The sequence below is a fragment of the Podarcis tiliguerta genome (assembly GCF_965153285.1).
Source record: "Podarcis tiliguerta genome assembly, chromosome: 17".
NCBI classification, from domain to species: Eukaryota; Metazoa; Chordata; class Lepidosauria; order Squamata; family Lacertidae; genus Podarcis; species Podarcis tiliguerta.
In genome coordinates this window covers 30,141,419-30,167,915 of record NC_139550.1, presented here as the reverse complement: position 1 = coordinate 30,167,915, position 26,497 = coordinate 30,141,419, and the positions used below count along the sequence as shown (strand labels likewise).

At 45.6% G+C, this 26,497-nt stretch overlaps 1 protein-coding gene across 3 annotated transcripts in view; it reads left to right on the top strand.

Moving 5' to 3' along the window:
• Window positions 1-26,497, top strand: part of SLC44A2 (solute carrier family 44 member 2 (CTL2 blood group)) — a 60,216-nt gene that overhangs the window by 21,684 nt on the left and 12,035 nt on the right. For all 3 annotated transcript variants that reach the window (XR_014506290.1, XM_083419863.1, XM_083419864.1), the window contains exons 2-17: window positions 3,101-3,149; window positions 4,975-5,048; window positions 6,193-6,277; window positions 8,137-8,221; window positions 12,822-12,947; window positions 13,090-13,156; window positions 15,252-15,375; window positions 16,883-16,966; window positions 18,076-18,188; window positions 19,686-19,817; window positions 20,212-20,311; window positions 21,054-21,146; window positions 21,307-21,391; window positions 23,770-24,032; window positions 25,063-25,157; window positions 26,232-26,335. Coding sequence is in view for 2 of the 3 variants with exons in the window: in XM_083419863.1 (XP_083275989.1) it covers window positions 3,101-3,149; window positions 4,975-5,048; window positions 6,193-6,277; window positions 8,137-8,221; window positions 12,822-12,947; window positions 13,090-13,156; window positions 15,252-15,375; window positions 16,883-16,966; window positions 18,076-18,188; window positions 19,686-19,817; window positions 20,212-20,311; window positions 21,054-21,146; window positions 21,307-21,391; window positions 23,770-24,032; window positions 25,063-25,157; window positions 26,232-26,335 (1,679 nt within the window). In the remaining variant the exon portion in view is untranslated. The remainder of the gene's footprint in view (window positions 1-3,100; window positions 3,150-4,974; window positions 5,049-6,192; window positions 6,278-8,136; window positions 8,222-12,821; window positions 12,948-13,089; window positions 13,157-15,251; window positions 15,376-16,882; window positions 16,967-18,075; window positions 18,189-19,685; window positions 19,818-20,211; window positions 20,312-21,053; window positions 21,147-21,306; window positions 21,392-23,769; window positions 24,033-25,062; window positions 25,158-26,231; window positions 26,336-26,497) is intronic.

Below are 26,497 nucleotides of genomic sequence, written 5' to 3'. Positions count from 1 at the left end.
CATTTTCCTGGGGTGCTAGTACAGTGGTACCTCGGGTTACATATGCTTCAGGTTACATACGCTTCAGGTTACAGACTCCGCTAACCCAGAAATAGTGCTTCAGGTTAAGAACTTTGCTTCAGGATGAGAACAGAAATCGTGCTCCGGCGGCGCGGCAATAGCGGGAGGCCCCGTTGGCTGAAGTGGTGCTTCAGGTTAAGAACAGTTTCAGGTTAAGTACGGACCTCCGGAACGAATTACGTTCTTAACCCGAGGTACCACTGTATTGTATTTTGCCCAATATTACATATAAGGAACCCATTCTAAGCAAAGGGCAGTGTTCACAGTTGCCCAGCTAAAGTGGTGAGTTAAGGCTGCTTCGAGAAATGATATCTGTTGTCTATAGGGGTTGCTTTTAATTGAAATCTGAGGACTATCCAACCCCACCCCACCCCCACTTGAAAAGAATTGTAAGGATGTGTGTTGTGAAAAACCATACTGCATTTTATTTGCATTCTATAGTAATACCTGATTTAAGAATCTTGAACAATGAACTTCAGCTTACTCAGAATTTCCCCCTTTTGAGTCAGGGTGGATGGGGGACATGATGCCATTTTAGAGGGTGTAAAATTAGGCTGGCAAGACTCCCATCTCTATTTGCAGCAGGGCCTTTGCAAAGGGGAGGCAATAGTAGTGATGACAGAGGAGGCCTGTGCCTACTGAAAATGCATCTGGGAGGTGGGGCAAAGTAAAAAAAGAGGTTGCCTTTACCACCAGCCTGTCTGTTTCTCCTGGAACCTCAGGGCTGTCGTGCAGATGCAGTTTACAGCAGATAATAATATCTGAGGTTTTGCAATGATTCCAGGGCTTTTCGGCTGGGGAGTCTATGCTGGTATAGAGAAAAGTATTTTCCTTCATTGGCTGGTGTCTAACCAGAGAAATCTTATTTGCTGAATGGGAGGCATTTCAGCCTGTGGATGAAAGGAGTGACTGTTTGCTGGGCTGGGAAAGTTCAGTTGGGGTGAAGGAGGTGGGGATCACTCCAGTTTCTAAATTGAGAGGTGCTCCAGTCTGCACCAGAAGGCATGCCTAGAAGATGGGCTTGCTATTAACCCATGATGTGTGAAGGCTTGTGGGTTTGGCTTTCCAGTGTGGAAGAGGAACTCTGCACATGAGGAGAGGCCTTCTCTTCCTACCATTACTTCATTTATCACTTGCCCCCAAACCCATACGATAGGGCAGATTATACATTTAAATAAATGAATGAAAATGTGTTCTGGAGGATAGCCATTGAAGACCAATTCCTGGGTAAACACAGTGTAGTTCTGATGAGAATCCCTCGTTGAGATATATCTGTGTGTGTTTCTCTCTCTGAAAATTTCCAGTAACAGCCTGGAACCACCAGCAGAGAACCTGTTCTGCAGCTATTCCTGGGATTATTCACTTGATTAGCTTTGAAACACAGACTCCCTGCTTCACCTACTCCTTTGTCTATCCGTGCAGGAGCGTATCCTAAGTGGCTTACTCTTCTCCAAATTTGCAAAGAATTTTGCTTCTTCTGTGTAGGAGGAGGTTCCCCCATTTCCCTTCCTGCTTCTTGTGCGCAGTGACAGGGCATCCCCATAGCTACTGCTTTGCTTTTTGCTGGGATGATTCCTCTCCCTCTTTTTACCCTCCCTGTCGGTTAACCAAGAGGGAGGGAGAGGAGCTTATAGGGTGACTCAGTGCAATAGACTAGCTGGGCGCAGGGTGTATGCCTTAGACTTCCAGGCTGCTTGGGACTGGACTGTAACAACTGCTGAGGGTCTCAAGACAACGGAGGTGAGAGAAATGAGAGAGCTTAGACCAGGGGTCAACAAACTTTTTCAGCAGGGGGCCAGTCCATTCTCCCTCAGACCTTGGGGGGGCAGACTATTTTTTTTTGGGGGGGGTGAACGAATTCCTATGCCCCACAAATAACCCAGAGATGCATTTTAAATAAAAGGACACATTCTACTCATGTAAAAACACGCTGATTCCCAGACTGTCCGCGGGCCAGATTTAGAAGGCAGTTGGGCCGGATCCGGCCCCCAGGCCTTAGTTTGCCTACCCATGGCTTAGACTGACAAATCTAATTGCATGGACATGGGCTGGGGTTTGTATGGGAAGGCTCTTATTTGTTTATTATTGATTTATTTCATAAAATGCATTACACCACCTGATTGTGAAAAACCTCAAAGCGGTTTACAAAAAGATAAAACAATGAAATCAAGGGGAGAAATATACAACGGTGTTTTTGGACAAAGTGTAAGCTCTGAAGGTGGTGGATGAGCAAACTTCGCAGATGAGAGACTGGGGCTAAGTTGTTCCTGGAGGCAAGGGACAGTAGATGGGAGAAGTTTAGCCCATCAGTGAGTCTGTGGAAATTGGTGGTTGGTGGACTGTGTACAAATTTTTATTCTGCAGAAGGAGGAATGTTGGCAGCAGCTTGTTTCACCTCTGATGTACTAAGATACTATGATCTCCACCTGCCACAATTTCCATGTCTTATTACAGAAATATTCCAGGTTCAGAAGCCCTGCCTTCCTTACTGTCTGGTATCTGTCCTAGAATAATGCAGAAGACTTGACTTCTCTTATCCAGGTCTTTGGTTCCTTTAAATTTGCACAGCTGTTAAAAGGTTGAGGTGCCACGAGAGGAAGTGGTGGTCCAGCTCACTGAAAAGATGGTTATCACATTTGCAAAACCTCAGTGCTGTCCAGGTTCCTGAAATAATGTTGTAATACCCCTCGTCCTCTCACACACTGCTTAGAAGGCAGGGTCCTGTTCATTTTAGTGGGGCTTCCACCTCAGCAGTGGCGTAGCATGGGTTGTCAGCACCCGGGGCAAGGCAAGTAATTTGCGCCCCCTAACCCATGGATTTGCCCCCCCTAAACGTGGATTTGCGCCCCCTAACCCTAACCCCCAGATGTTGCGCCCGGTGCGGCCAGCCCCCCCGCACCCCCCACACTACGCCACTGCACCTCAGAACATTCCAGAAGATGGATGTACTTAAAATAAATATATTTCCCAATTATCCTGTTCCTGCTTTCTGTAATTGCTTAACTTAATACATATATTCTTTCTCTTTCCCCCCCCCTAGGGACACCCCAAAAATATGACCCAACTTTCAAAGGCCCCATATATGACAGGTAAGAGCAACCTGTTGGTGAAGGTGTGCGATGGTGTTTTGCAAAGCGTGTGTGGAAGGGAACACTGCCAGGGGACGCTGTCTCTTGTTCTGAATTGCCATCACCCCCACCCGCATTTTGGAAAGTAAGAGCGGCATGCTGCTGTATATGCAATTCCTGCAACCCTAAGACTCAAAATACCAAAATGAAATGATTCTGTGCATAGCTGCTGCATGGGATCTGGCAAGCTTTTGTGTCTTGGTGTGTGGAGGTGGCAAAGGGAGGCCATTCTACCTGTGTACTTTCTTGGACCTTGCTTCATGGGAGTCAGGATGTTCTTCATGGGAGTCAAGTCTGTCTTGAGTAAAACACCCGTCGAATTAATGTTTTGCCAAAATGTCAAATGGTGTTTATAAATTAATCAAATATTTACCTTTTAACTTTACTTTCATGGACCTACATGTGATACGCCACCTTAAGTTGCTCAGTTTATAATCATTATTCAGCTTTATTGTCTCATGTTGATGGATGTTGTTTTAAAAATGAGAGATTTCTGTTCTGCCTGGGAATATGATGGAGGAGCCTTTCATCAGTTATGGAATTGAAGTGCTAGAATGATCAAAGGTCAAGAGGTCTAGTCCCTTTGCCCAAGAGGCAGGGCCATCTGCCCTCCGACCTCCTCCCTCAGATCAAGCCATACAAGCACAATCCAGGCCCCAGCAGCCTTGTCAGGAGAGAGTCACAGGTGACTTGAGCAAAGGCTTCAAACACACATTTTCATCCAGAGGCAAAGAAATGCCCCAGTGGTGGAACGGAAACACAGCTTTGTGTCATAATATACTAGCCCTTCTCTCTTGTGGCAGAACTGCCCTGATGGAAACTAAGGGATTGCAAGATATCCTTCAAAAATAGACTCTGACTTAAACCCAGTGAAGCTGTTTGTTCACCTATCTAGATTTACTTTGTTTGCTTTTTCTGTGTTGGTTTCTTTTGACTTAAAGGACTAGGAGGACTGAGTTTTTACACACGCACACACACACCTTGTTTTAAGAACCCGTAGCAGAAAGTAGCAGCAAAAAGCGTATACAAATATCGCTAAAAACAGCAGCAGGCACCTTTCACTCCCCCACAAGGTGAGCTTCTCTTCCTGCCTTTGTACTGCAGTTGAAAGGCACTACTTGTTTCCACTTCAGATATGGAGTTACTTCATTTTGCCCATCCCCCATGCTTCAGGTGTGCTTTCGAAAACTATTCAAATGCTGCTTGTGTCTTTTTACGATTTGAAAGTATATACCAGGGCTAGCATTGAGGATCAGTATCGCTGGGCACTTGCTCATGCCCCAAATCTTATAATACATAAATACATTTTTCACTTCCAGTAACCTCCTCCTTCTTGCCTTCCCAGTCAAGGAGGAGTCAGTATACTTTAGAAAGTCTTTTAATTCTGGAATTCACCAAATCCGATTCAAATCTGGAAGTCTCAGTGGAAAAACCCCTTTGTTTATCAATTTTGAATGTCTCAAATAATTGGTGGTATTGAAACCAATCAACAATACACTCTCTTATTTCCCCGAAGCTTTTTAATTTCAGTTGGTTATTATCCTCCTTTAGGAGTACTTTATACGTTGTCCAAGGTCCCTGAGTATTTTTTCTCTTAACTGCCTTCGCCTCTATTGGCGAGATTGGTTCGATTCAGGGCTTATAAAAATAGAAATAAAATACTGAAGTTGCGAATCTGCTGTGGGGAGAGGGGATCAAGGCATCAGAGCCACCAGACTGTGGGGAACAGAACACAAGCAGAGCATGACGGTTGTATCACTCTCAATCCTTTTGCTTTCTCCTTCAGGGGTTGCACCGATATCATCTGCTGCATCTTGCTTCTGGTTGCCATTGTGGGCTACATCGCTGTGGGAGTCGTGGGTATGTATTGTAGAACTCTCCATCTCCCTTTCTCTGGCTCTAGCCAACAGCTGAGTGTTGCTGGTGACTGGGCAAGTAGATGTAGGGTTGCCATATTTTGAAGAGCAAAAAAAGAGGACACATTTGTCGACTTCTTTGTTTAACTATGGATTACTATGATGACTCTCATTTTACATACCCATGAAAAAGTAGAAGTGTCTTGGAAAAAGAGGACATATGGCAAGAAGGTGCACCATTATGAAAACAAGGTGTTTAAGCAAACTCTTTTTTAAGTGTGTGGAATGCACATCTTCATAGCCATGAATCATAGAATTGTAGAGCTGGAGGGAACATGAGGATCATCTAGTCCAGCGGTTCTCAACCTGTGGGTCCCCAGATGTTGTTGGACTACAACTACCATCATCCCTAGCTAGCAAGGCCAGAGCTCAGGGATGATGGGAGTTGTAGTCCAACAACATCTGGGGACCCACAAGTTGAGAACCGCTGATCTAGTCCAACCTCCTTTAATGCAAGAATATTTTGCCCAGTGTGGGGCTCAAACCCACATCCCTGAGATTAAGAGTCTCGTTCTCTATCAACTGAACTACCAATGAAACATTCTCTTTTTTAAAGCAAATAAAATAACAACAACAAACTATGGTTCTTAGGAATCTACATGAGCTGTGGGACTGAATTCATGGTAAGCCATGAAATTGCCCTGATAATATCTTATTGCCTCCTTCCTCTGTCTCTTTTTGGAGGGGTTGCTCATGTAGAACAATGTGGTGATGGTGCCTGTGCTGAGTGGTGTCTTAGTTGGCCATACGTTGCCATTTCTCACCCAGGGCAGAGTCACATGGGGTGATATGTGGAACCCCTTTAATATTGTGAGTGGCTGCATGCAGATTTGGGAGACTCTTGACAGAGAGGCAGTGTAACACAGTGGGTAGAGACTTGGACTTGGATTCAAATACCAAGTCACTGCACAGCCTTGAGCAAAATATCTTCTTTCGTAGGTTAACATAGCTCATAAGCTGAAGGATGAAATGTACATGTGAATAACAGAGATATAATCATAGTCCAAAGCAGTTGCTGGGGAAACTGGGTGATGTTGCACAATGTGGAGGGGAGCACGTTGTCAAGCTCTGGATTTTTGTCTTTTCAGCATGGACACAAGGAGACCCCCGGAAGGTGATCTACCCCACAGATAGCCGTGGGCAGTTCTGTGGCCAGGCCGGAACCCCCAACGAGTAGGTGTCTTAGAAAAATCCTTTGTTATCTGCATGAGTATAGCCAATGAGGCACTTTGTATTAAGAGAGAATTTTGCACATGCACCTTCCCTTTCCGGATTGCCTTTCCATGTCATCCCTTCTGGGTAGAAAAGGGAAAGCTTCGTTTCTTGCAAGGCCTGTTTGTCTTATTCATGAGGCAACTCGTTTTCCCCCTTAATGTGGAATTCTGGAATTTTCTGAGGCATCTAAAGTCCCCCTTGGAATGTTCTCCTGAGTTGCCACAGTCAGTTGGGGCCAGTTGTGTCACATGCCAGATGAATGTCAGGAAACCCCAAATAGTGGTACAGTTGTACCTCGGGTTACAAACGCTTCAGATTACAGACTCCCCTAACCCAGAAATAGTACCTCAGGTTAAGAACTTTGCTTCAGGATGAGAACAGAAATTGTGTGGTGGCGGCGCAGCGGCAGCAGGAGGCCCCATTAGCTAAAGTGGTGCCTCAGGTTAAGAACAGTTTCAGGATAAGAACAAACCTCCAGAACGAATTAAGTACTTAACCCGAGGTACCACTATATTCTAGGCCAAGTGAAACCAGGAATGAAAATCTATGCCTCTACAGCAGTGGTGGGATCATTCTGACCCACGGGCCTAATTAGGCCCAACTGTTCTCTTGCTTTGGTTCACAAGAGTGTTTTGGGTTAGCCACATCTGACATCAGATATGGGCCCTTTCAAGAGCAAGCTCCTGATTCTTCCTTTGCAGTCATGGCTTGAAACACCTCATGTCATATAACACGCCTGAGGTGATTAGCAGGTGGGCAACCCCACTTGCCCATCAAAGTAACCCATGGAGGATCGGCCATGGTTGATTCCAGCCTTCTGGCCCAAAGGTGTTCCTCACCCCTGCTGTACAGGAAATCTGGTGGGCCTTTCCTCTGACTCTCCTTGTCACCCTCTCCAAGGAGGTGGTATTGAATTCAGTGAGGGAGAGGAAGCCAGAGCAGCGTGAGAGGATAGAATAAGGAGAAGTGGCTCCTCCCCCCCCCCAGTTGTGTATGAAATTTCAGGGGCAATTACATAAGACAAGGGTGTATTTTGGCATTTGCAGACTGCATTCTCCTCCCAGTAGGCAACCACATTGAGTCTTCCAAGCAGCATGGGTTAGGTGGTGTCACTTCCAGATAGGCCTGAGCTGTGGCAACTTTCATTTTAAGAACTGGTGATAGCTAAGGCTGGTAACCCTTGGCACATCGCTTTGTCTGTGATCCCCAAGCAGTGCTGGCTGGTCTGCGTAGAGAATTCTAGCCTGTTCAGAAGTAGGTTCAGGAGAGTCTGCTGGCATGAGCGATCTCCTTCATCTTCTAGATCTCCACTGCAGAGTATCGCTTTCCTATATTCTAGCAATTGAATTCCTATATTCTAGCAATTGAATTCCTATATTCTAGCAATTGAATTTAACAGGAAGGCAACACAGGAAGGGAATACAGGAAGGCCATATTCTAGCAATATAGGAAAGCGATACTCTGCACTCCACAGTATGTCAGACTTGCTGAACTTTGGGTTAAATCCTTTTTATTAGTTTTTCAATAAAAACATCAAACATCCAATTAACATATCAAATCATAATCCAATTAAAATAAAAAACTAAAATAAAAAAGACCAAATTATCATCCAAATTATAATTATTAATTTTTCGGGGCTTCCCATAGTCTGGACCTTGAAGCATATCTCCAAATCTCAATCCTGCCTCTCCTCGTTGTTTCCATATTTTCCACATCTCAATTTTAACGCTTTAAGATTTGCTGAACTTTTGGGACCTATCTACTGATAGAAACATATGCTGGCTTGGATGTTCTTATGGTCCTTTCTCTGTTTCCAGGAATAAACCTTTCTTGTTCTACTTCAACATCGTGAAATGTGCCAGCCCTTTGGTGCTGTTGGAGTTTCAGTGTCCCACCACACAGGTAAAGTTTCTCTCCTTGTCAATACCTTTGTCCCAGAGAGGTCAGAATTGCAAGAGCTTTGTGCTCGTCTGCATAGGACAAAACTTCATGGACAAAAAGGAAGGTGGGTTGTTTGTGCTCAATGATATCTGGATATAGACACACTGTTGTGTAATGGTACCCAATAAAGTGCATGGGGGGAGAGTCAGAGCAAGGATGCCTTATATCCTCTCTTGGTCACATTGGGGAAATGGGAAGGGAGGGCAGGGACTTCAAAGAGCAGCTGCCCAAAGAAAGAAAGAAAGCAGTTTTGAACAATCTATCCTGGTTGAATGGGTTATGTTTGCCTTTTCTTTGAAGTCCCTGAAGCTGTTTGCTGCCTGCCTCTGAGAGACTTCAGCTTCTCACTAGAACCCCACCACAATAATTGGACATGGAATCAGTAGAATTAAAAGGATGTAAATCTGTGACGTGTCACAGAGGTTGCGCTCTTCATGTTGAAACTGCCTCAGTTTAATGTGATGCAGGGATGTATGAATGTGTGTGTGTGTGTGTGTAGGTCAGAATAACAATTATTATTATTATTATTATTATTATTATTATTATTATTATATCTGTATATCACCCTTCATCCAAAGATCACAGAGTGGTTCACAAGATTAAAATGCAAAATGAGAACTCAAAATACCTAATAAGACAAAAACAGAAACAAACCAATGACCCAGCCTCCCACAAACACATTTAAAAGGTCACAGAATTGTTCATTAGCGAAAGGCCTGGTTATAGAGAAATATTTTAGCCTTGCGCCTAAAGAGATGTAATGAAGGTGCTAGGTGAGCCTTCCTGGGGAGAGCGTTCCAAAAGTGCGGAGCCACTGCAGAAAAGGCCCGTTCTCATGTTGCTGCCCCCTGGACTTTGCGGAGGAGGCATGCGAAGAAGGGCCTTAGAAGATGATCTCAGGGTCCAGGTAGGTTCATATGGATAAAGGCAGCCCTTTAGGTATTGCAGGCCCTTGAGGCATTTAAGGCTTTATAGGTCAAAACCAGCACTTTGAATTGGGCCCAGAAACTGATTGGCAGCCAGTGGAGTCAGGCCAGGATCAGTTTAATATGCTCAAACTGTTTTGCCCCGGTGAGCTACCCGGCCACTGAATTCTGCACCAGATGAAGTTTCAGGGGCAGCCCCATGTATGTGTTGCAGTAATCTACAGTGGTGCCTCGCAAGGCGAAATTAATTCGTTCTGCGAGTTTTTTCGTCTTGTGAATTTTTCGTCTTGCGAAGCATGGTTTCCCATAGGAAATGCATTGACAGTTTCCCATAGGAATGCATTGACAGTTTTAAGAAAAAGGCGCAAGACGTTTTCGTCTTGCAAAGCAAGCCCATAGGGAAATTCGTCTTGCGAAGCAACTAAAAAAAACAAAAAACTCTTTCGTCTTACGAGTTTTTCGTCTTGCGAGGCATTCATCTTGCGAGGCATTCGTCTTGCGAGGTACCACTGTATTATTCTCTTGATTTTACCATTGCCATAATCTTCTTTAGTTCTCCCTTGCTCTCAGAGTATCAAGTCAGATACACCCTGGGCTAGGTTTTCCAGACTTTAATTTGAATGTGGAAAACTGCTTTAAAAGTCCTGTATTAAAAGAGAGATAGTGAAGGCTTGTTTGGTGAATAATACATTGTTACAGAAGCGTGCCGTTATGTTTCAAGACGCTGTTTATAAAAAGTCTTCAAAAGACAGCATGCCTGTTAGGAATGGGAGGCATTTACAGTATTTATGAAATGGTCAGGATATTCAGGGTTTGACATGGTTTTCAATTGAGTGAGGTCTACCGCACTGTAATTATTCTCTTTTTTTAAGGTTGTTTTGGTTTTTTCCAGTATAAGGTTACTTTAAAATGTGGCAACTGTTATAGGTAATATACCGTATTTTTTGCTCTATAAGACTCACTTTTCCCCTCCTAAAAAGTAAGGGGAAATGTGTGTGCGTCTTATGGAGCGAATGTAGGCTGCACAGCTATCCCAGAAGCCAGAACAGCAAGAGGGATTGCTGTTTTCACTGCGCAGCGATCCCTCTTGCTGTTCTGGCTTCTGAGATTCAGAATATTTTTTTCCTTGTTTTCCTCCTCCAAAAACTAGGTGCGTCTTGTGGTCTGGTGCGTCTTATAGAGCGAAAAATACGGTAATCAAAATTATTCATACTGGGGGGATGTTGTCTTTACCGAGGTGGTTTAGCAATGCTGTTATGGGTTCTGGATTGATAGAATATCCTTCAGTTTTATTTATGTGATCTGATGTTTGTACCCAGTAATTCTTTATATTTTACGGCAAATCCGCATATGGAAATAAGACCTCACTCTGTCACAGTTTTCTTGACACGTTTAGAGTGTGGTGAGGACGTGTGATGTAGCTTTGTTGGCAGTAAATACCACCTGGTGTATAATTTAGATGTTAGTGTCTGGATAATGAGTGAGGAGGCAGTGAGAAACTTTATTTACAGATGCCAAGCACCACTGTAAGTTTGCATTAGCATGTCTTAGTAATCTTCTCTGTTGCTGGAAATATATTAGACTAGGAGCCAATGCCTTTTACCTGTGGTAGACATCTGGAAGTGGTCAATGATTTGGAAAGAGGTGTTTGAAACTATCAGTTGAATTACTCACGTACTAATTAACACCATGGATATTATCATTTGGTTACATTGAACATTTGATAACTAAAAGGAAAGAAGAACTGGTTATTAGAACTATTAGAACTATTATGGCCAGAATAGATCTATACCACAAGGTCCACAATCGAAAGATGGGTTGAATAAGGTCTGCAGCACATATATGGTAAAACTCTTGCATCAGCTCATTTCAAGAAGACAAGAAAGGCTGGCTGAACTAATAAGTTTTGTGTTAAATTGGAATTCATTTGTTCAGTACTCTTTTTCCGAAAATGTAAAATGTTTACAGTCTTGATACAATGTTACAGTATTATTTATATCCTGCATTTTACCCAGACTTGGGACTATTGACGATTCTGTTATTTTATGTATGGTACACAATTTATTATACAATTCTAGATCAAAAAAACCACACTGAGATACCTTTTCAGTCAGTTAAAAGTTGATCTAACCAATTCATTAATTTAGCACTGCAGTCCTGGTTCAAATAAATTATATCGTTTGTAGTTGTCCCTTAAGGAATCCACCATATAAGGGTTCTCGAGAGAAGACACGAATAATTTTTCCCAGTAGTGGGGCCAAGGTTATGATGCTAGATGAAAGAAAAACAAAGGAATGTGGGTTGGTCCAGGACAACTGCACATTAGAGGCAAAACAGAGGAAAATGGGGAAAGGTAACATTGGGATGGAGTCAAAATGAAAGTATTAGGAAGCATTACTGTATTTTAATATTTTGTTGGAAGTTGCCCAGAGTGGCTGGGGAAGCCCAGCCAGATGGGCGGGGTATAAATAAATAAATAAATAAATAAATAAATAAATAAATAAATATGGGTGAAAAAACAAAAACAAAATGCCCTATGTGAACAAAACTGCCAAATACAGTGGTACCTTGGTTTTTGAACAGCTTAGTTCTTGAACTACTTGGAGCCTGAACACTTCAAACCTGGAAATAAGTATTCTGGTTTTCGAACTTTTTTCGGAAGCTGAACGTGCTCTGTTCTGAGTAAAACTTCCAGTTTGAGTTCCACACTTCCGTTTTCCGAGTAAGGGAAGGCAGGCCGGGCAGCAAGCGAGCAGGCGCCTGCCACCCTCCAGCGCTGGGTCTCTCCATCACCACAGCAACCACCCCTTCCTCCAGCCCCAGAGGCCCCCATGCTGAGTGAGGGAAGGCTGAACTGGGGCAGCAAGTGAGCAGGCAAGGGTTGTCGCCGCCACCCCTCCGCCTGCTCCTTGCAAGTGGGAGTGGGATCGGGCTGCTCCGCTACGCAGCGTTGATGCTTGCACGGGAACAGGAGCTGGATCGAGGCTGCTCAGCTGGGGAGGTGCAGGCTCCATCACACTCTCCATTGAGGGGTTCGCGGCTGCACTCCCCTCAGGGGAGAAGTTTAAAGAAGCCCCTGCACCTCCTGTTTTGCATTACTTTCTCTGGGAAAGCGTGCCTTGGTTTTGGAATGCTTTGGTTTTGGAACAGACTTCCAGAACCGATTAAGTTTGAGAACCAAGGTACAGTGGTGCCTCGCAAGACGAAAAGAATCCGTTCCGCGAGTCTCTTCGTCTTGCGGTTTTTTTCGTCTTGCGAAGCAAGCCCATTAGCGGATTAGCGCTATTAGCGGCTTAGTGGGCTTAGCGGATCAGCTGTTAAGCGGCTTAGCGGATCAGCTGATAAGCGGCTTAGCGGATCAGCTGTTAAGTGGCTTAGCGGCTTGGGAAAAGGGGGGGGGGGAGGAAAAAACCCCCGCAGGAACTCGCAAGGAAATTCGTTTTGCGAAGCACCTCCAAAACGGAAAACCCTTTCGTCTAGTGGGTTTTCCGTCTTGCGAGGCATTCGTCTTGTGGGGCACCACTGTACCACTGTAATGTAGAGATTTGTCACTGCTGCTGGGAATTGGAACCCTGCTAGATAAGTTGTGTCTGAATTGAGACACTAAATTGCTGTGCTTCTTGTGACTGTTTCAGATCTGTGTCGAAAAGTGCCCAGATCGGTACCTCACCTACCTGCAGGCCTCAACAGTCGGCGCAGCCAGCGAGGAACTCAAATACTATGAGCAGTTTTGTGTCCCAGAATTTAAAAACCGGAAGAAGGTGAGTGAGCATTACGGATGCATAATAGCTGGGAACTGGTTCAGACTTAAGGGTGATCTTCCGTTCTGCTTTTGCCTTTGTTTTACTGGGAGATTATCCTCCTTTGGGCAGGAATAACCTGTTCCTTTTCCCCCTCTCTCAGGCCCTGAGTGCACCTGAAGTTTTGAAAGATGATCTGTGCCCAGCCATGCTCACTCCAAGCAAACCCTGTAAGTCTGTCCGAGGGAGCAAACCAGTGGGGGAAAGCCTAGGGATTTTATGAATAGTTTCTTGAACAGCTCAGTAGTCAGTCTTAACGCAGCTCAAGCTTTCAGTGGCTGTGACTCCCAGCCACTTCCATTGTCAGAAAGAGCCTCACCTTAGCCTTTCCACACAAAGACTACCACAATGGTGGCTCCGTCGAGACTTCTTATCTGGGAGTATGGGAATCTGAAATTTGAAAACAATAAGCTTCTGAGGAACCAGCCCACTTGTTCTGGGCTAGAGCAGAGCCTCAGACCCAGCATATATTATCCCCCACTTCATGCACTAAACAGTTATTATCTCTATTGTTGGCATGAAGGCCATAATCCTCATGGACCTTGCCAACTCTGCAGGGGGGGAAATGGCCTGGCTGTTTTTAGTTTCATTTTAACCTCTGAGCCAGTTGCCAGAGGTTTTTTGGGATAGAAAGCCAAAAATTTGGGATGGCTTTTTTCTAACAAAGCTATTCAGTTTCTATAACTATTTGAATGGAAGTAACCATCATTTTCACCTTTAGTAATATGCACTAGAGCAGCGTTTCCCAACCTTGGGCCTCCAGCTATTTTCGAACTACAATTCCCATCATCCCTGACCACTGGTCTTGCTAGCTGAGGATTATGGGAGTTGTAGTCCAAAAACAGCTGGAGGCCCAAGGTTGGGAAATGCTGCACTAGAGCACAAGATAGTTGACTTCAGACCTTGCACACCATTTCAGACATGGCTGCAATAAAGACTGTGGGGTTCATGTGTGTTGTTCATTTGCTGCTGCCTCCCCCACCAGGCTTTATTTACCCAAGGTGAGGAAAGGCAGAGCAACCTGGTGATGTGGCACCCACAGTTGTGGCAATTGCACTTGCGCCCATTTCCTTGTGTGGCCCCGCCTCCTGACCTACCACCCGAATTTTTGAAATTAAAGTTGGCTACCATACATGATCCCTGAACCCACACCCGAGCAGGTTGGCTCAGTGTGGATTTTGAATATCAATCCCCTCTCTAAGAAAATCGAATTAATTCTGAAGGATAATAAGAAAGCAGAAATAGATATTTGGGTTGGGTAGAAAGGTTATATTTTCCCCCAGTGACATCAGGGAATACTAGGTCGGGAACGCCTTGCTGGCTCCCCACACCCCACCCCCAGGGCTTGACTTTGCTTGTGAGCTGCACCCTTTGTGGGGATGAGGGAGAGCTGTGAGCCAGGCAAAAGGATTTGAACATGAAGGACAGCCTCAGCTGCACAAGGAGAAAAGGAAGTAATCTGATTACACCTGTCCCTCTATTTTGAATGTCTGTGGCAAATAAAGCATCTATTAAATCACAACGAAGTTCGAAACAAGTCTTCTGGATAGGCATATGCAATACAGTGGTGCCTCGCAAGATGAAATTAATTCGTTCTGCGAGTTTTTTCGTCTTGTGAATTTTTTCGTCTTGCGAAGCACCACTGCGTATTGACGGTTTCCCATAGGAACGCTTTGGCGGCTTTAAAAAAAAGGCGCAAGACGTTTTCGTCTTGCAAAGCAAGCCCATAGGGAAATTCGTCTCGCGAAGCAACTCAAAAAACGAAAAACTCTTTCGTCTTGCGAGTTTTTCGTCTTACGAGGCATTCGTCTTGCAAGGTACCACTGTACAAACACTTGGATGGGAGAAGCCTTGGGGTGCTGATTACTCAGTGAGTTGTCAGTTAACTCTTGGGTGTTGGGGCAAGGGATGGCGATGCAATGATCTATAAAGAGGTCTTGTTCTACAGTAAGTATCCTGACACCAGCTCAGTATGTGCTGAGTGGAGCCCTGGTTCCTATAGTAGGTTGAGGGAGGTCACTCCAAGCATCAGATGAAATCGCTAAGCATGCATAAGGATTTAGCCAATTTGCAACCCCCACTTTGCCTCTTCAGTTGCCAAATCTCACTCTTAGCTGCTTGAAAGCAGCTTGGGGTGTGGGTGTGTGTTGTAGTTTTCCTCTTGGCCTGCTGATTATAGAGGGTCTTTTAAGCAGAGAACAAGGGGAGGGGGTGCGTACTAGTCTTCCTGCTGCATAGATCTCTCTTACATGTTGTGATCCTCAGTGGCTCGCAGATGTCTACCTGCAATCAGCTCGAAGAAAGGGGTCATCATGGTTGGGAACAAGACCACCTTTAATGACGGAAAAGGACATGAGAGGAACGTGACGGAACTTCTGGAAGGAGCCAAGTGAGTCTTAAGTGTGTGTGTTGGGTGGTGATGAGCAGAAAGGGGCTTTGTAGACCTAGTTATTCCAAACTTGACCAAAGAATACTTTTTGCCGACTTTGCTTAAATTACTTGTGTTATTCTGGTTGTTCAGCCTGGTCCCCAGTAATTTGTAGTTTTCTTGTTCTAGTTCTTTTCATCACACGTGGCAGAAACTGGGACATTAGAAAAGCCAGGGTTGTGTTGAGACAACAGATGGGGCTGGCGGGGGTTGTAGAGGAAAAGGTGGGGTATGGCCTGAGAAGACCCCCATCTGACTACGCCTCTAATCTGTTAGGGGAAATCACATGCTATCTTCCACCTTAAAAATGTAAAGGTAAAGGACCCCTGACTGTTAGGTCCAGTCGCAGACAACTCTGAGGTTGTGCGCTCAGCTCACTCTATAAGCCGAGGGAGCCGGCATTTGTCTGCAGACAGTTTTTCTGGGTCTTGTGGCCAGCATGACTATTGCCGCTTCTGGCAAAACCTATTTATCTACTTGCACGTTTATGTGCCTTTGAACTGCTAGGTTGGCAGGAGCTGGGACCGAGCAATAGGAGCTCACCCCGTCGCGGGGATTCGAACTGCCAACCTTCTGATCGGCAAGCCCAAGAGGCTCAGTGGTTTAGACCACAGCGCCACCCGTGTCCCACCTTACGCTGGCCAAAAAAAAGGCTCCACTTCTTCCAGGAGACTTGCTATATTCTGTGTTCTCTGGCAGCTACAAGGATTTTCCAGTTCCTTTTCTGGGATGCTGCCAAAGTCCTTCTGGACAGCATGATGAAAACGCTTCTGAGGCCTTGAGATATAGAACCTTAATGTGCTGCATATATGGAACTGCCCTCTGCTTGTCAACCATCCTTCTCCCCATGCAAAGGGAAATCCTGTGCTCACAATTGTTGAGTCTCTCAGTGGAAGTGAAGTTCCTGCAGTGTCAGTGAGCAGTTAGTGCTCTACCTAACACCAGACTCTGCAGCTTTCTTATCTCAAATAAAGATCCCAGTATGTATCCGAATACAATTCAAAGTGTTGGTGCCGAACTTTAAAGCCCTAAATGGCCTTGGCCCAGTATAAATGAAGGAGCGTCTCCACCAGTGCCGGATTTATGTATAAGCTAAACAAGTTACAGTCATAACTTGGGTTACGAACGCTGTGGGTTGCACGTTTTCGGGCTGCGGAACACAATGAACCCGGAAGTACCAGACTTCTGGGTTTCAGCGCTTGCGCATATGCAGAAGTGCAAAGTGATGTCATGTGCAGAAGTGCCGAATTGCATCATGCGTGTGCGCAGATGCGGCACTTCAGGCTGCGAACGCTGCGAGTCGCGAACGTGCCTCCCGCATGGATCACGTTCGCAACTTGAGGTATGACTGTATAGCTTAGGGACACACTCTGTTGGGGGCCCCCCAAAAAAATTAAAGGAAAAAAAACTGGATGTACATTTCTTCACCTTTCCTGTGCTTCTCACTTCTTCTTACTTTGAATTCCAGAAAAGCAAATGTGGTTCTAGAGGCGAGACAAGTGGCTATGAAGATCTTTGAAGATTACACTGTTTCCTGGTACTGGATAATAATGTGAGCAGAGAACGGACTAGTCCAGCTAAGGGTGGAATGAGAAGTCTAATGGGAGTAGCAAAAAGGAAGCTCTGGCTCTGTTCCAAACAGGACCTTTTGGACTTACAGGCCATCTTAGGAGTTTTTCAAGTTCTGGATGTCCAGCTGAACATTTCACCATTGTGAAGACCTGTGTCTTCTGCTGTATTTCCCCCTTGAAAGTAGTGAAAAGGAACACCACAAGAGTCCTTAAGGGCCACCTGGCACTTTTCTCCATTATTAAATATTGATATATTGAACTGAGACTTGCAGCCAGAGGGTTTTTTCATGATTGGTTCAAATCACTGTATCAGATTCAGCCCTACACCCTTCTCTCTATGTATGTATGTATGTGTACAGTGGTGCCCCGCAAGACGAATGCCTCACAAGACGGAAAACCCGCTAGACGAAAGGGTTTTCCGTTTTTCAATGCGCTTCGCAGGACGAATTTCTCTATGGGCTTGCTTCGCAAGACAAAAATGTCTTGCGATTTTTTTCGCTCCCCACCCCCTTTTTCTAAGGCACTAAGCTGCTAATAGCCTTTAGCAGCTAATCCGCTAATCCCTTAAACCTTTAATAGCCGCTAATAGCCGCTAAACCGCTAATAGCGCTAATCCGCTAATAGGGTTGCTTCGCAAGACGAAAAAACCGCTAGACGAAGAGACTCGCGGAACGGATTCTTTTCGTCTTGCGAGGCACCACTGTATAATATATCACTGTTCCAATGGATTAAGGGGAACCGTCTCAGAGCTGCTTATATGGCGTGTCAAAGGCCCTCAGACCATTCTCTGGGATTCCTACCCCTTTTTTGCCCATGCTTATCTCTTTGGTTCCCTGGTCTCTGCAGTTCTTTGCCTGTCAACTACCTTCTTGCTAATGGTTCATAGCCCCTTTTGTCAGCTTTTTGTGACCCATACTTAACTTAAATTTCCTTGATATAATTTGCACTGTTCACCTTCATTCTGCTACTGATTCGTTTACCCCAAGTAGTTAAAATGTTTGTGCAATGCAGCATCTTCACCCAGCAGCTTGTGAGTTGCTTGGTAGTTCAAGAACGTCTTGAGAAATCCCTTGTTGTCTTCTATCTGCAGAGGTCTGGTGATTTCCATGGTGGTCAGTCTCATCTTTATTGTCCTGCTCCGGTTCCTAGCAGGGATCATGGTCTGGGTGATGATTGTGCTGGTGATCCTGGTGCTTGGATATGGTGAGTTTGGTTAAGCCCAGGGATCTGGGCATTTGGCCTAGATGCCTACTGGAATAAATAATAATAATAATAATAATAATAATAATAATAATAATAATATATTACTTATACCTCACTTCTCTGACTGGGTTGCCCAGTCTGGGCAGCTTCCAAGAAATTAAAACATCAAACACAGTAAAACATCAAACATGAAAAAGCTTCCCTATATAGGATTGCCTTTATATAATTGTTTATTTTCTTGACATCTGATGGAAGGGCATTCCACAGGATGGGTGCCACTACTGAGAAGGCCCTCTGCCAGTTTCCCTGTAACTTCACTTCTCACAGTGAAGGAACTGTCACAAGACCCTCAGAGCTAGACCTCAGTGTCTGGGCTGAACGATGGGAGTGGAGACACTCCTTCAGGTATACATTCCCACTAATGGTCTATCTCAGCACCATATGCTTCTTTCCACCCACTCTTGGTGGTGAAACATCTCCCTTTCCACTTGTGGCAGGTGGCACAGGTTGTTTACTGTTACTCAGATGAGCCTTGCTAGACCTCACTTTGGGAATCCCCTTACTTGTGACTTTGCTTGTTGGTGCTAGAACTGGGCCTGGGGTAATGCCATTGTTTTGGATCTTTGCCTCAGTTTAGGGGATGCTCTGAGTGACCTTTATAGATCTTGCTGTGCAAATTATAAAATTGTTTCCTCTGTGAATCCAGGGAAGGTGAGCTGAGGATCAAGTAGAAGTTAGGAAGATTGATGTAGCACCAGCCACTTCTACAGTAGCCTCTTCAGTTACCCTTCCTGACCCCTTAATTTATATATATATATATATATATATATATATATATATATATATATATATATATTGCTCTTGGAAGTAACTCATGTCTTGAGGAAGAGGAAGGGAAAGTTGCCCAGGTGAACAACTTAGTTATAGTTGAAAAAGATTGCAACAGAGTCTGTAATTTCTGAATAGATGATAAACCTGTCCCTGTTGCAAGTTAATTGATCCTTCTAATTCTGTGATAGAATATCACTTCGGAAGACTGTGCTCTTTATGTTATATTCAGACTGTTGACATATTTCCCCTCTCTGCATGTAAGTAGCATCTGGTTTTCACAGAACATGTGTGGACATGATGTCATTAAGCAGTTCATAAATGATGATTATTCATAAGATCCCCTTCCACCTTTTCATTCAACTCCCCCTCTACCCGCAACCTGGCACCTTGAACTGAACTGATCCAAATCCTTTTCAAACTGTGAATAATTCTCAAGAACTGTTGCAACAGAATTGAACGCAGGAAGTCAGGTAAAGCCTTGAGGACAAGCCTGGACTGCTCCTTCCCTAAACCTTTGATATGATAGATACTTCTGAACTTGCTTCCCCATTGGTACGCTTTGCAATCTGCTGTTTAACAGCTGGACAGCTTTCAACCATTTGGCATGTTGGAGGTATTAAGCCAAGGCAGTGGGCAACCGTGTTAACTGCTGCTTTCACCTTGCAGGAATCTTTCATTGCTACATGGAATATGCCCAGCTGAAAGGACAGGCTGGTTCTGATGTTTCCCTGAAAGAACTTGGCTTCCAGACAGATCTCCGTGTCTACCTCCATCTGAAGCAAACCTGGCTGGCCTTCAGTAAGTCTTCTGCTCAGCTGAGTGCTTCACAATGAGTGTGTCTCCTTGTTAGCCATGCCCTCCTATGTGTTGATGAAAGACCAGGAGGAGGAGAAGGACTTCCTCAGGCCTCTGTGCAGACCCAGGGATGGGAAGTCTGTAGCCCTTGAGGAATTGTTGAGCTCAATCTTGCATCATCCCAGACTATTGGCCATGCTGGTTGAGGCTGATGCAAGTTGGAGTCCAACAACATCAGAAGAGCCAGATGATCCCTAAAAGTGACTTGCTCCAAGAACCATCCAGAGTCACTTGTTTGGTGTTTTCCCCTGCTTTGTGGAATCAGAGCACAGGAGGGCTCAGGTTCCTCTCTCTTGTCTCTCTCTCTCCCACATCACCTCTCTGTTTCCTTGCCCAGTGATCATCCTATGCATTGTGGAGGTTGTCATCATTTTACTGCTCATCTTCTTGCGCAAGAGGATTCTCATTGCCATTGCATTGATCAAGGAAGCCAGCAGGTGAGCCTGATGTGGCATGTGCCCAATAGATCGCCTTGCAAGGGTGCTTCTATCTCCCCTCCCCACCCCACCCCCCATCCCTAGTGTTTGCAGATATCCAGAGCAGTTTGCTGTTCTGTCTGATTCTGCTGCTGGGAAATCTAGCGGGACTAGCCAACATAAAGAGGCAAAAACAGACAGTTCCAGGGTTCAGGGTAACTACCTTCTAACTAGAAATACTGTACAGTCATACCTTGGATCCTGAACACCCAGGAACCCGTCCGTTTTGGCTCCTGAATGCTGCAAACTTGGAAGTGATTGTTCTGGTTTGCAAACGTTCTTTTGGAACCCGAATGTCTGACAGGGTTTCCGCAGCTTCTGATTGGCTTCAGGAGCCACGATTTGGTTTTCGAACGTTTTGGAAGTCGAATGGACTTTCGGAACAGATTCTGTTCGACTTGCAAGGTACAACTGTAGTTAGTGAGAATGCCCATCTCAGACACAGCCTGACTCGCCACTCCCAGGGGATCGTTGGGTAATTGTTTCTAGTAGAAGTGTTTCAAGTAGAAGTGTGAGAGGAGAGTAGCTGCAGTGAATCGTCACTCCTAGAGTGGGATCTGGCAACTCTTCTTGGTGGGTGGGACAGGAAGCCAGTCCACAGTGAAGCTAAAGGGAAATGTGACAGAGGTCCTTGCCCTGCCTAGACAGAGTTGGGGCCTCGAAACTGACTTGTACCTTTTCTTTCTCCTGTCCCCTCTGACAGAGCGATTGGTCACATCATGACATCCCTGCTGTTCCCTCTCTGCACTTTCTTCCTGGTGTGTCTCTGTATTGCTTATTGGGCCAGCACAGCTGTGTATCCTTACTCAGTCTCCCCCCCACCTCCCCTGCTCTCATGGGAGAATGGATTAAGGGGATACGGTTGGGTGGGAGGGATTCCAGGAAACTGGCCAGTGTTCCAAGTCTGCTTCCAAGCCGGGGTGTAAATTTGTGCAAAGCTCCTTGACTGCTCCCAGTTTCTTGTCTACCTCCAATGAAGCTGTCTACAAGGTGTTCAACGAGACAGAGTGCATTTACGCCAGAACGACCTGCAACCCAGAGGTAAGAAATCTGAAATAGTCACTAATGGAGTTGTCTTCATTGCACAATGGACAAAAAAGGATGTATCCAGAATTATTGTCTTGCTTTCTCCATGGGGCTTCTCTTGAAGGTTCAGCTGGGTGCAGAATGCAGCATTCTGCTTCCTGCTGGAATTGAGGCAGTGCTCCAGGAGTCACGTTGCAGACTTGGCCCAAATACTCCGGAACAGGCATTCATTCCCAAATGCTTCCTCCTCCCCTGCCGGACTGCTCAAAAATCTGCAGAGGGTCTTAATTATTTTTCTGCCTATTGTAGCAATTGTAATGTGGTGTGCCATGTGCCGCGTGATCTTTAATTGTATTTGCATTGCTGCTTTTATTTCTTACAAATTAAGAACTCTCATAAACTCGATAATGAATTCAGATTGTAATACAGTAACATAAAGTATAGGAAATAAAAGAAGCAGTAAAAACGCCATTAAAAATTGATACAAACGTTCACTCACAAGTCCACACACACACTGCGGGTCACCTGAATAAAGCTTGCAGACCACAAGTCGGGAACTTCTGCTGTAGAAAGCTTAAATTCTGAGTGGCCCATGGAGGCTGTGGGATCTCCTTTGCATCCTGATTCTGGGTGGATTCAGACAACCTGTGTGGTCTGATGGTCACCTGCCGAGGGCAGGCGGAAAGCTCACTTCGCTCTGTGATTAAAGTTTCACAGAGTCCGGTTATCTTGTGATAGCTGCAAACCTCTCACATGGTGTCTGCCCAAATCTGGACGATACCAGATTAGGGAACTAGTTCTCAAAAGGATGAGGCAGTGGAAATGCCAGCACCTAGGAGAGGCATAAGTTCATTTATTGTGTTTGTATATGGAATCAGCTGCTGCCTGCCCCCAACTTCCTGATCAGTTGTACATGCTACATATTGCCCCCTTTCACATTGTGGTTTTGCTTCCCTGTGTCCCCACCTCATCCCAGCCAAACGCCATGAAAGCTACGCAGTGAGAGTCTTCTGTCTGCTGGGGATTTGCCCATCCCTTTGAGGAGGTGGGAAATATGGCTTGACCCAATATCTCAGTTCCCCCTGCTTGTTCATCCTGTGGAGAACTGAAAAAGGAAGCCCCACATGACACGTTTGCAAGAATGACCTGACTTCATTTTTTCTGGCAGGGTCCCAACTCTAAAATACTGACCCACAATTTGGGGAGAGATTTCAAAATGTTAATGTCGCAAGCTGCAGCTTCCTCCCATCAACCTGCCCAGATCTAAGTACAATGGTGCCTCGCAAGACGAAATTAATTCGTTCCGCGAGTTTTTTCGTGGAACCACCACTGCATTTAAACACTAACAATGGTGGGGAGGGGCAGTGAGAAGCAGGATAGCTGCCGCAGCCGGTACCTCAGACTCCCCCGCGTGTTGTGGCCACCGTGCGACGCGGCTGCTGGAGGGCGGCGGGGCTCAGGAGCGCGACTCTGGCTGCAACGCTGGCTGCTGGCGGCAACGGCTCTCTGAGGGGAGCACGCGAGGGGGGTGGGCAGCAGCGTGAGGCACTAACCGTCAGCCGGAAGGTCGGAGGGAGCCAGAGGAGCCGTCAGCCGGAAGGTGGGAGGGAGCCAGAGGAGCGGGGAAGCGTGCGTGCGTTGACCGTTGCCATGACACAAGAGGCAGGGCCGTTTCGTCTAGCGAAGCAAGCCCTTAGGAAAATCCGTCTTGCGAAGCACCTCAGAAAACGAAAAACCCTTTCATCTAGCAAGTTTTTCGTCTTCCGAGGCATTTGCCTTGCGGGGTACCACTGTACTCATATCCATTTCTAAAATAGAACATGATGCAAACAGAACTTCATTCTCAAGTTGGCGCCTTCACCCCGGTAGGGTTCCCCTTTATCACATACACAGCCCAACAAGACAACAACAAGAATCCGCTGACAGCATACAAATCAATCTGGCTGACCTGATCCACACACACACACACACACACACACACACACACACCCCTCACTACAGCCAACCAAAGACAGCCAACCAGACCCTAGGCCACCCCCAAGCTCTCTCACCACCAAGGAAATACAACAAAGAGTAAGAGAACCCACACATGTGATGTTGACACACCCCCCCACACACTAAGTAGAATAGAAGCATTGTCACCCGACCCCACTCACCATTCCCTCCCCCCCTCTTTCCGCCTCTTTTCTTCCCAACCTAACACTGTAACACTAATATCTCACAAGAAATGAAACTGATCTGTAGAAAACACAACTTGAAAAAAGAGACAACGCATGTATTTTTGTAAACGTAAGAAATCCTTAATGAAACTATATTCAAGTGGAATTCTGAAGCTGCCTGTCGGGCTCCCCATAGTCATGAGAGTAACATCATTTTCTTCCTTCTTTTTTTAGACCTTCAATACTTCCAATGTCACCAAAGTGTGCCCAAGCGCTCGCTGCCTCTTTGCCTTCTACGGTGGCGAGAGCACCTACCACAAGTACCTCATCATCTTCCAGATCTACAACGTCTTTATGTTCTTCTGGCTGGCAAACTTTGTCATTGCCTTGGGCCAAGTCACGCTGGCCGGAGCCTTTGCCTCGTACTATTGGGCCTTTAAGAAACCGGATGACATGCCAGCCTTCCCTCTGTTCTCCTCCTTCGGCAGAGCACTCAGGTACAAAGACTGGGGTGGGTGGGAGAGTTGCAACATGCAATTCTTGACCATCAGAAGTCCCTGCATCGGTGTTTCTCATGCTTTGGGTCTCTGCCTGTTGTTGGACTACAACTCCCATCATTCCCTGGCCACTGGTCCTGCTGGCTAGGGATGATAGGAATTGTAGTCCAACAACAGCAGGAGACCTGAGTTTGAGAAACACTGCCCTGCACTCTGCAGGACCAGGGAAGGATGCAGGGTTTGTTGGCTGAACAGGATCCTAGATAGACAAGGCAGGTTTCTGCACAGTGATTTCAGCTCAGTATTGGACTATCTGCACTCTGGGCTAGATAGGGCATCAAGACTGGAAAATGGTAGAGCGTTCAAGTCATTGTGGTACAGAAAAGAGCTTAGATATCCTAGGAGCTGGCACACAGCAGAGGCTTGTTATTTCCAATTGCATACAGATAACAGAGCCTTGTTTACCACTTAACATCAGAGCTGGGCAACCTGTGACCCTTCAAATATTGCCAGGCTACAACTCCCATCATTTCTGGATATTGGCCATGCTGGCTGGGGCTGATGGGATTTGGAGTCCAACAACAACCTTATCTCTGGTTGACATCTTTATCTGAATCGGGATAATTTCGAGGCGGTTGATTTGCATGATCTGTGGGGGTGTCCCTGGGCAGAACGAGAAGCATTTAATATCAAAGCAAGCTCCAGGAAGGTGCTTAGCATGGTTCCATGACTGAAGGGGGCTTTGGTGATTTCTTCCAGGGAGAAGGTCAGGTTCCGGACAGAGGGAGCTTAAAGCCAGTTGGAGTAAATGAGCCTTAGAAGTAGGCCAGCAGCCCATAAGGATATGCTGCAAAGCCCAATATGGAAATTGGGGTTCAAAATGGAACTTGAGAAACTCAGGCCGGTGTACCTAGTGGCTAGACAAGCAGGCTCTCCTATCCCACTGTACAGGCTGATACAACGTCCTTTGTCAGAGTTGACAAATGCTCTGAAGCCACAGCAAATGCAATTTTTCTGCTCCCCCCAACAGGTATCACACTGGCTCACTAGCCTTCGGCTCCCTCATTCTTGCTATTGTCCAGGTCATTCGAGTCATGCTGGAATATTTGGATCACAGGCTAAAAGGTACTGAACAGGGGAAAGGATTTAGTACAGGAAGTGTGCTAGAAATGAGAGTCCGCCTCTTTCCTTTGGCCACGCATCAGTAGGTTCAGTTGGCATGAAATCATTTTTCCATGTTTAGATTGGGAGATCTACTCCCTTTCCTTCTCTTTCTCTGCCACCTAGCTAGACATCTTGGGGCTGTCTTTGGATTCTTGAGTCTCTCCTTTTGTATTCTTAGAGGGATATTTTTTATTCTCCGGGGTGCTGTTGAAGGATGTGCCTGGCCCAAGAATACAGTTAAGCCTATGAGTTATAACTCCCAATAAGCAAAGTGAAAATTGTGCCAAGAATACAAGCTATGGAAATAGTGTGAAAATTCTGCAGATGTCTCTTTCTGCAGTTTTCTCACATCTTTGTTATGCAGTCAGGGCTTGAAATTTTTGCAAATTTGGGGAATTTTTGCCAGGCAGTTGAGTAGCGGCAGCAGAATATCCCAGTACAGTCGTAGCTTGGTTTTCGAACAGCTTAGTTCTCGAACGTTTTGGCTCCCGAACACCGCAAACCCGGAAGTGAGTGTTCTGGTTTGCGAACTATTTTTGGAAGCTTCCTGCAGCCAATCAGAAGCTGTGCTTTGGTTTCCGAATGTTCTGGGAGTCGAATGGACTTCTGGAACAGATTCTTTTCAACTTCCGAGGTACGACTGTATATTACAGGGTGGGGAGAGGGAACTACAAATAGCTCCACAAGCCAAGACAGCCCTGGCCCCTGAGTACTGCAGCTCCCTACCCCACCCCGCTCATGGACACAGATGCTTTGGTCCTGCAGATCTGGCGCACACACAGATCACTGGCCTGCTGAGATTTCCTCATTGTCTTGATTGATGCTTTCCACAGCACTCTGGACCAAGGGCATAACTCTTGAAGTTATCCCTTTTAAAAAGCTGTTCTTTTTAATAACAAAGGCTAGGATCCTTCAAGTGTTAATGATAATTCCAGATTCTGTGCTTGTGAGCAACTGTGTGCATGGGTTCCTGCCCAGTCTGACAAAGAGATAATTTTTTTCTCCTCCTCTTCCTTGTTGCCGTCCTTGCATTAGCTGCCGACAACAAGTGTGCCAAGTTCTTCTTGACCTGTCTCAAATGCTGCTTCTGGTGCCTCGAGAAATTCATCAAGTTCTTGAACAGGAATGCCTACATTATGGTGAGGAATCTTGACCGTTCTCAGGGAATTCATGCAGAGTTGTAGATGCTCAGATGATCATGGGGATGACTGCCAAACCAGTTAGCCAAGCCATTAGCAGGAGAGGCTATTAAATGCCTTAGTCATACTTTAGACTAGGGGTGGACCTACATTTTGGGGACC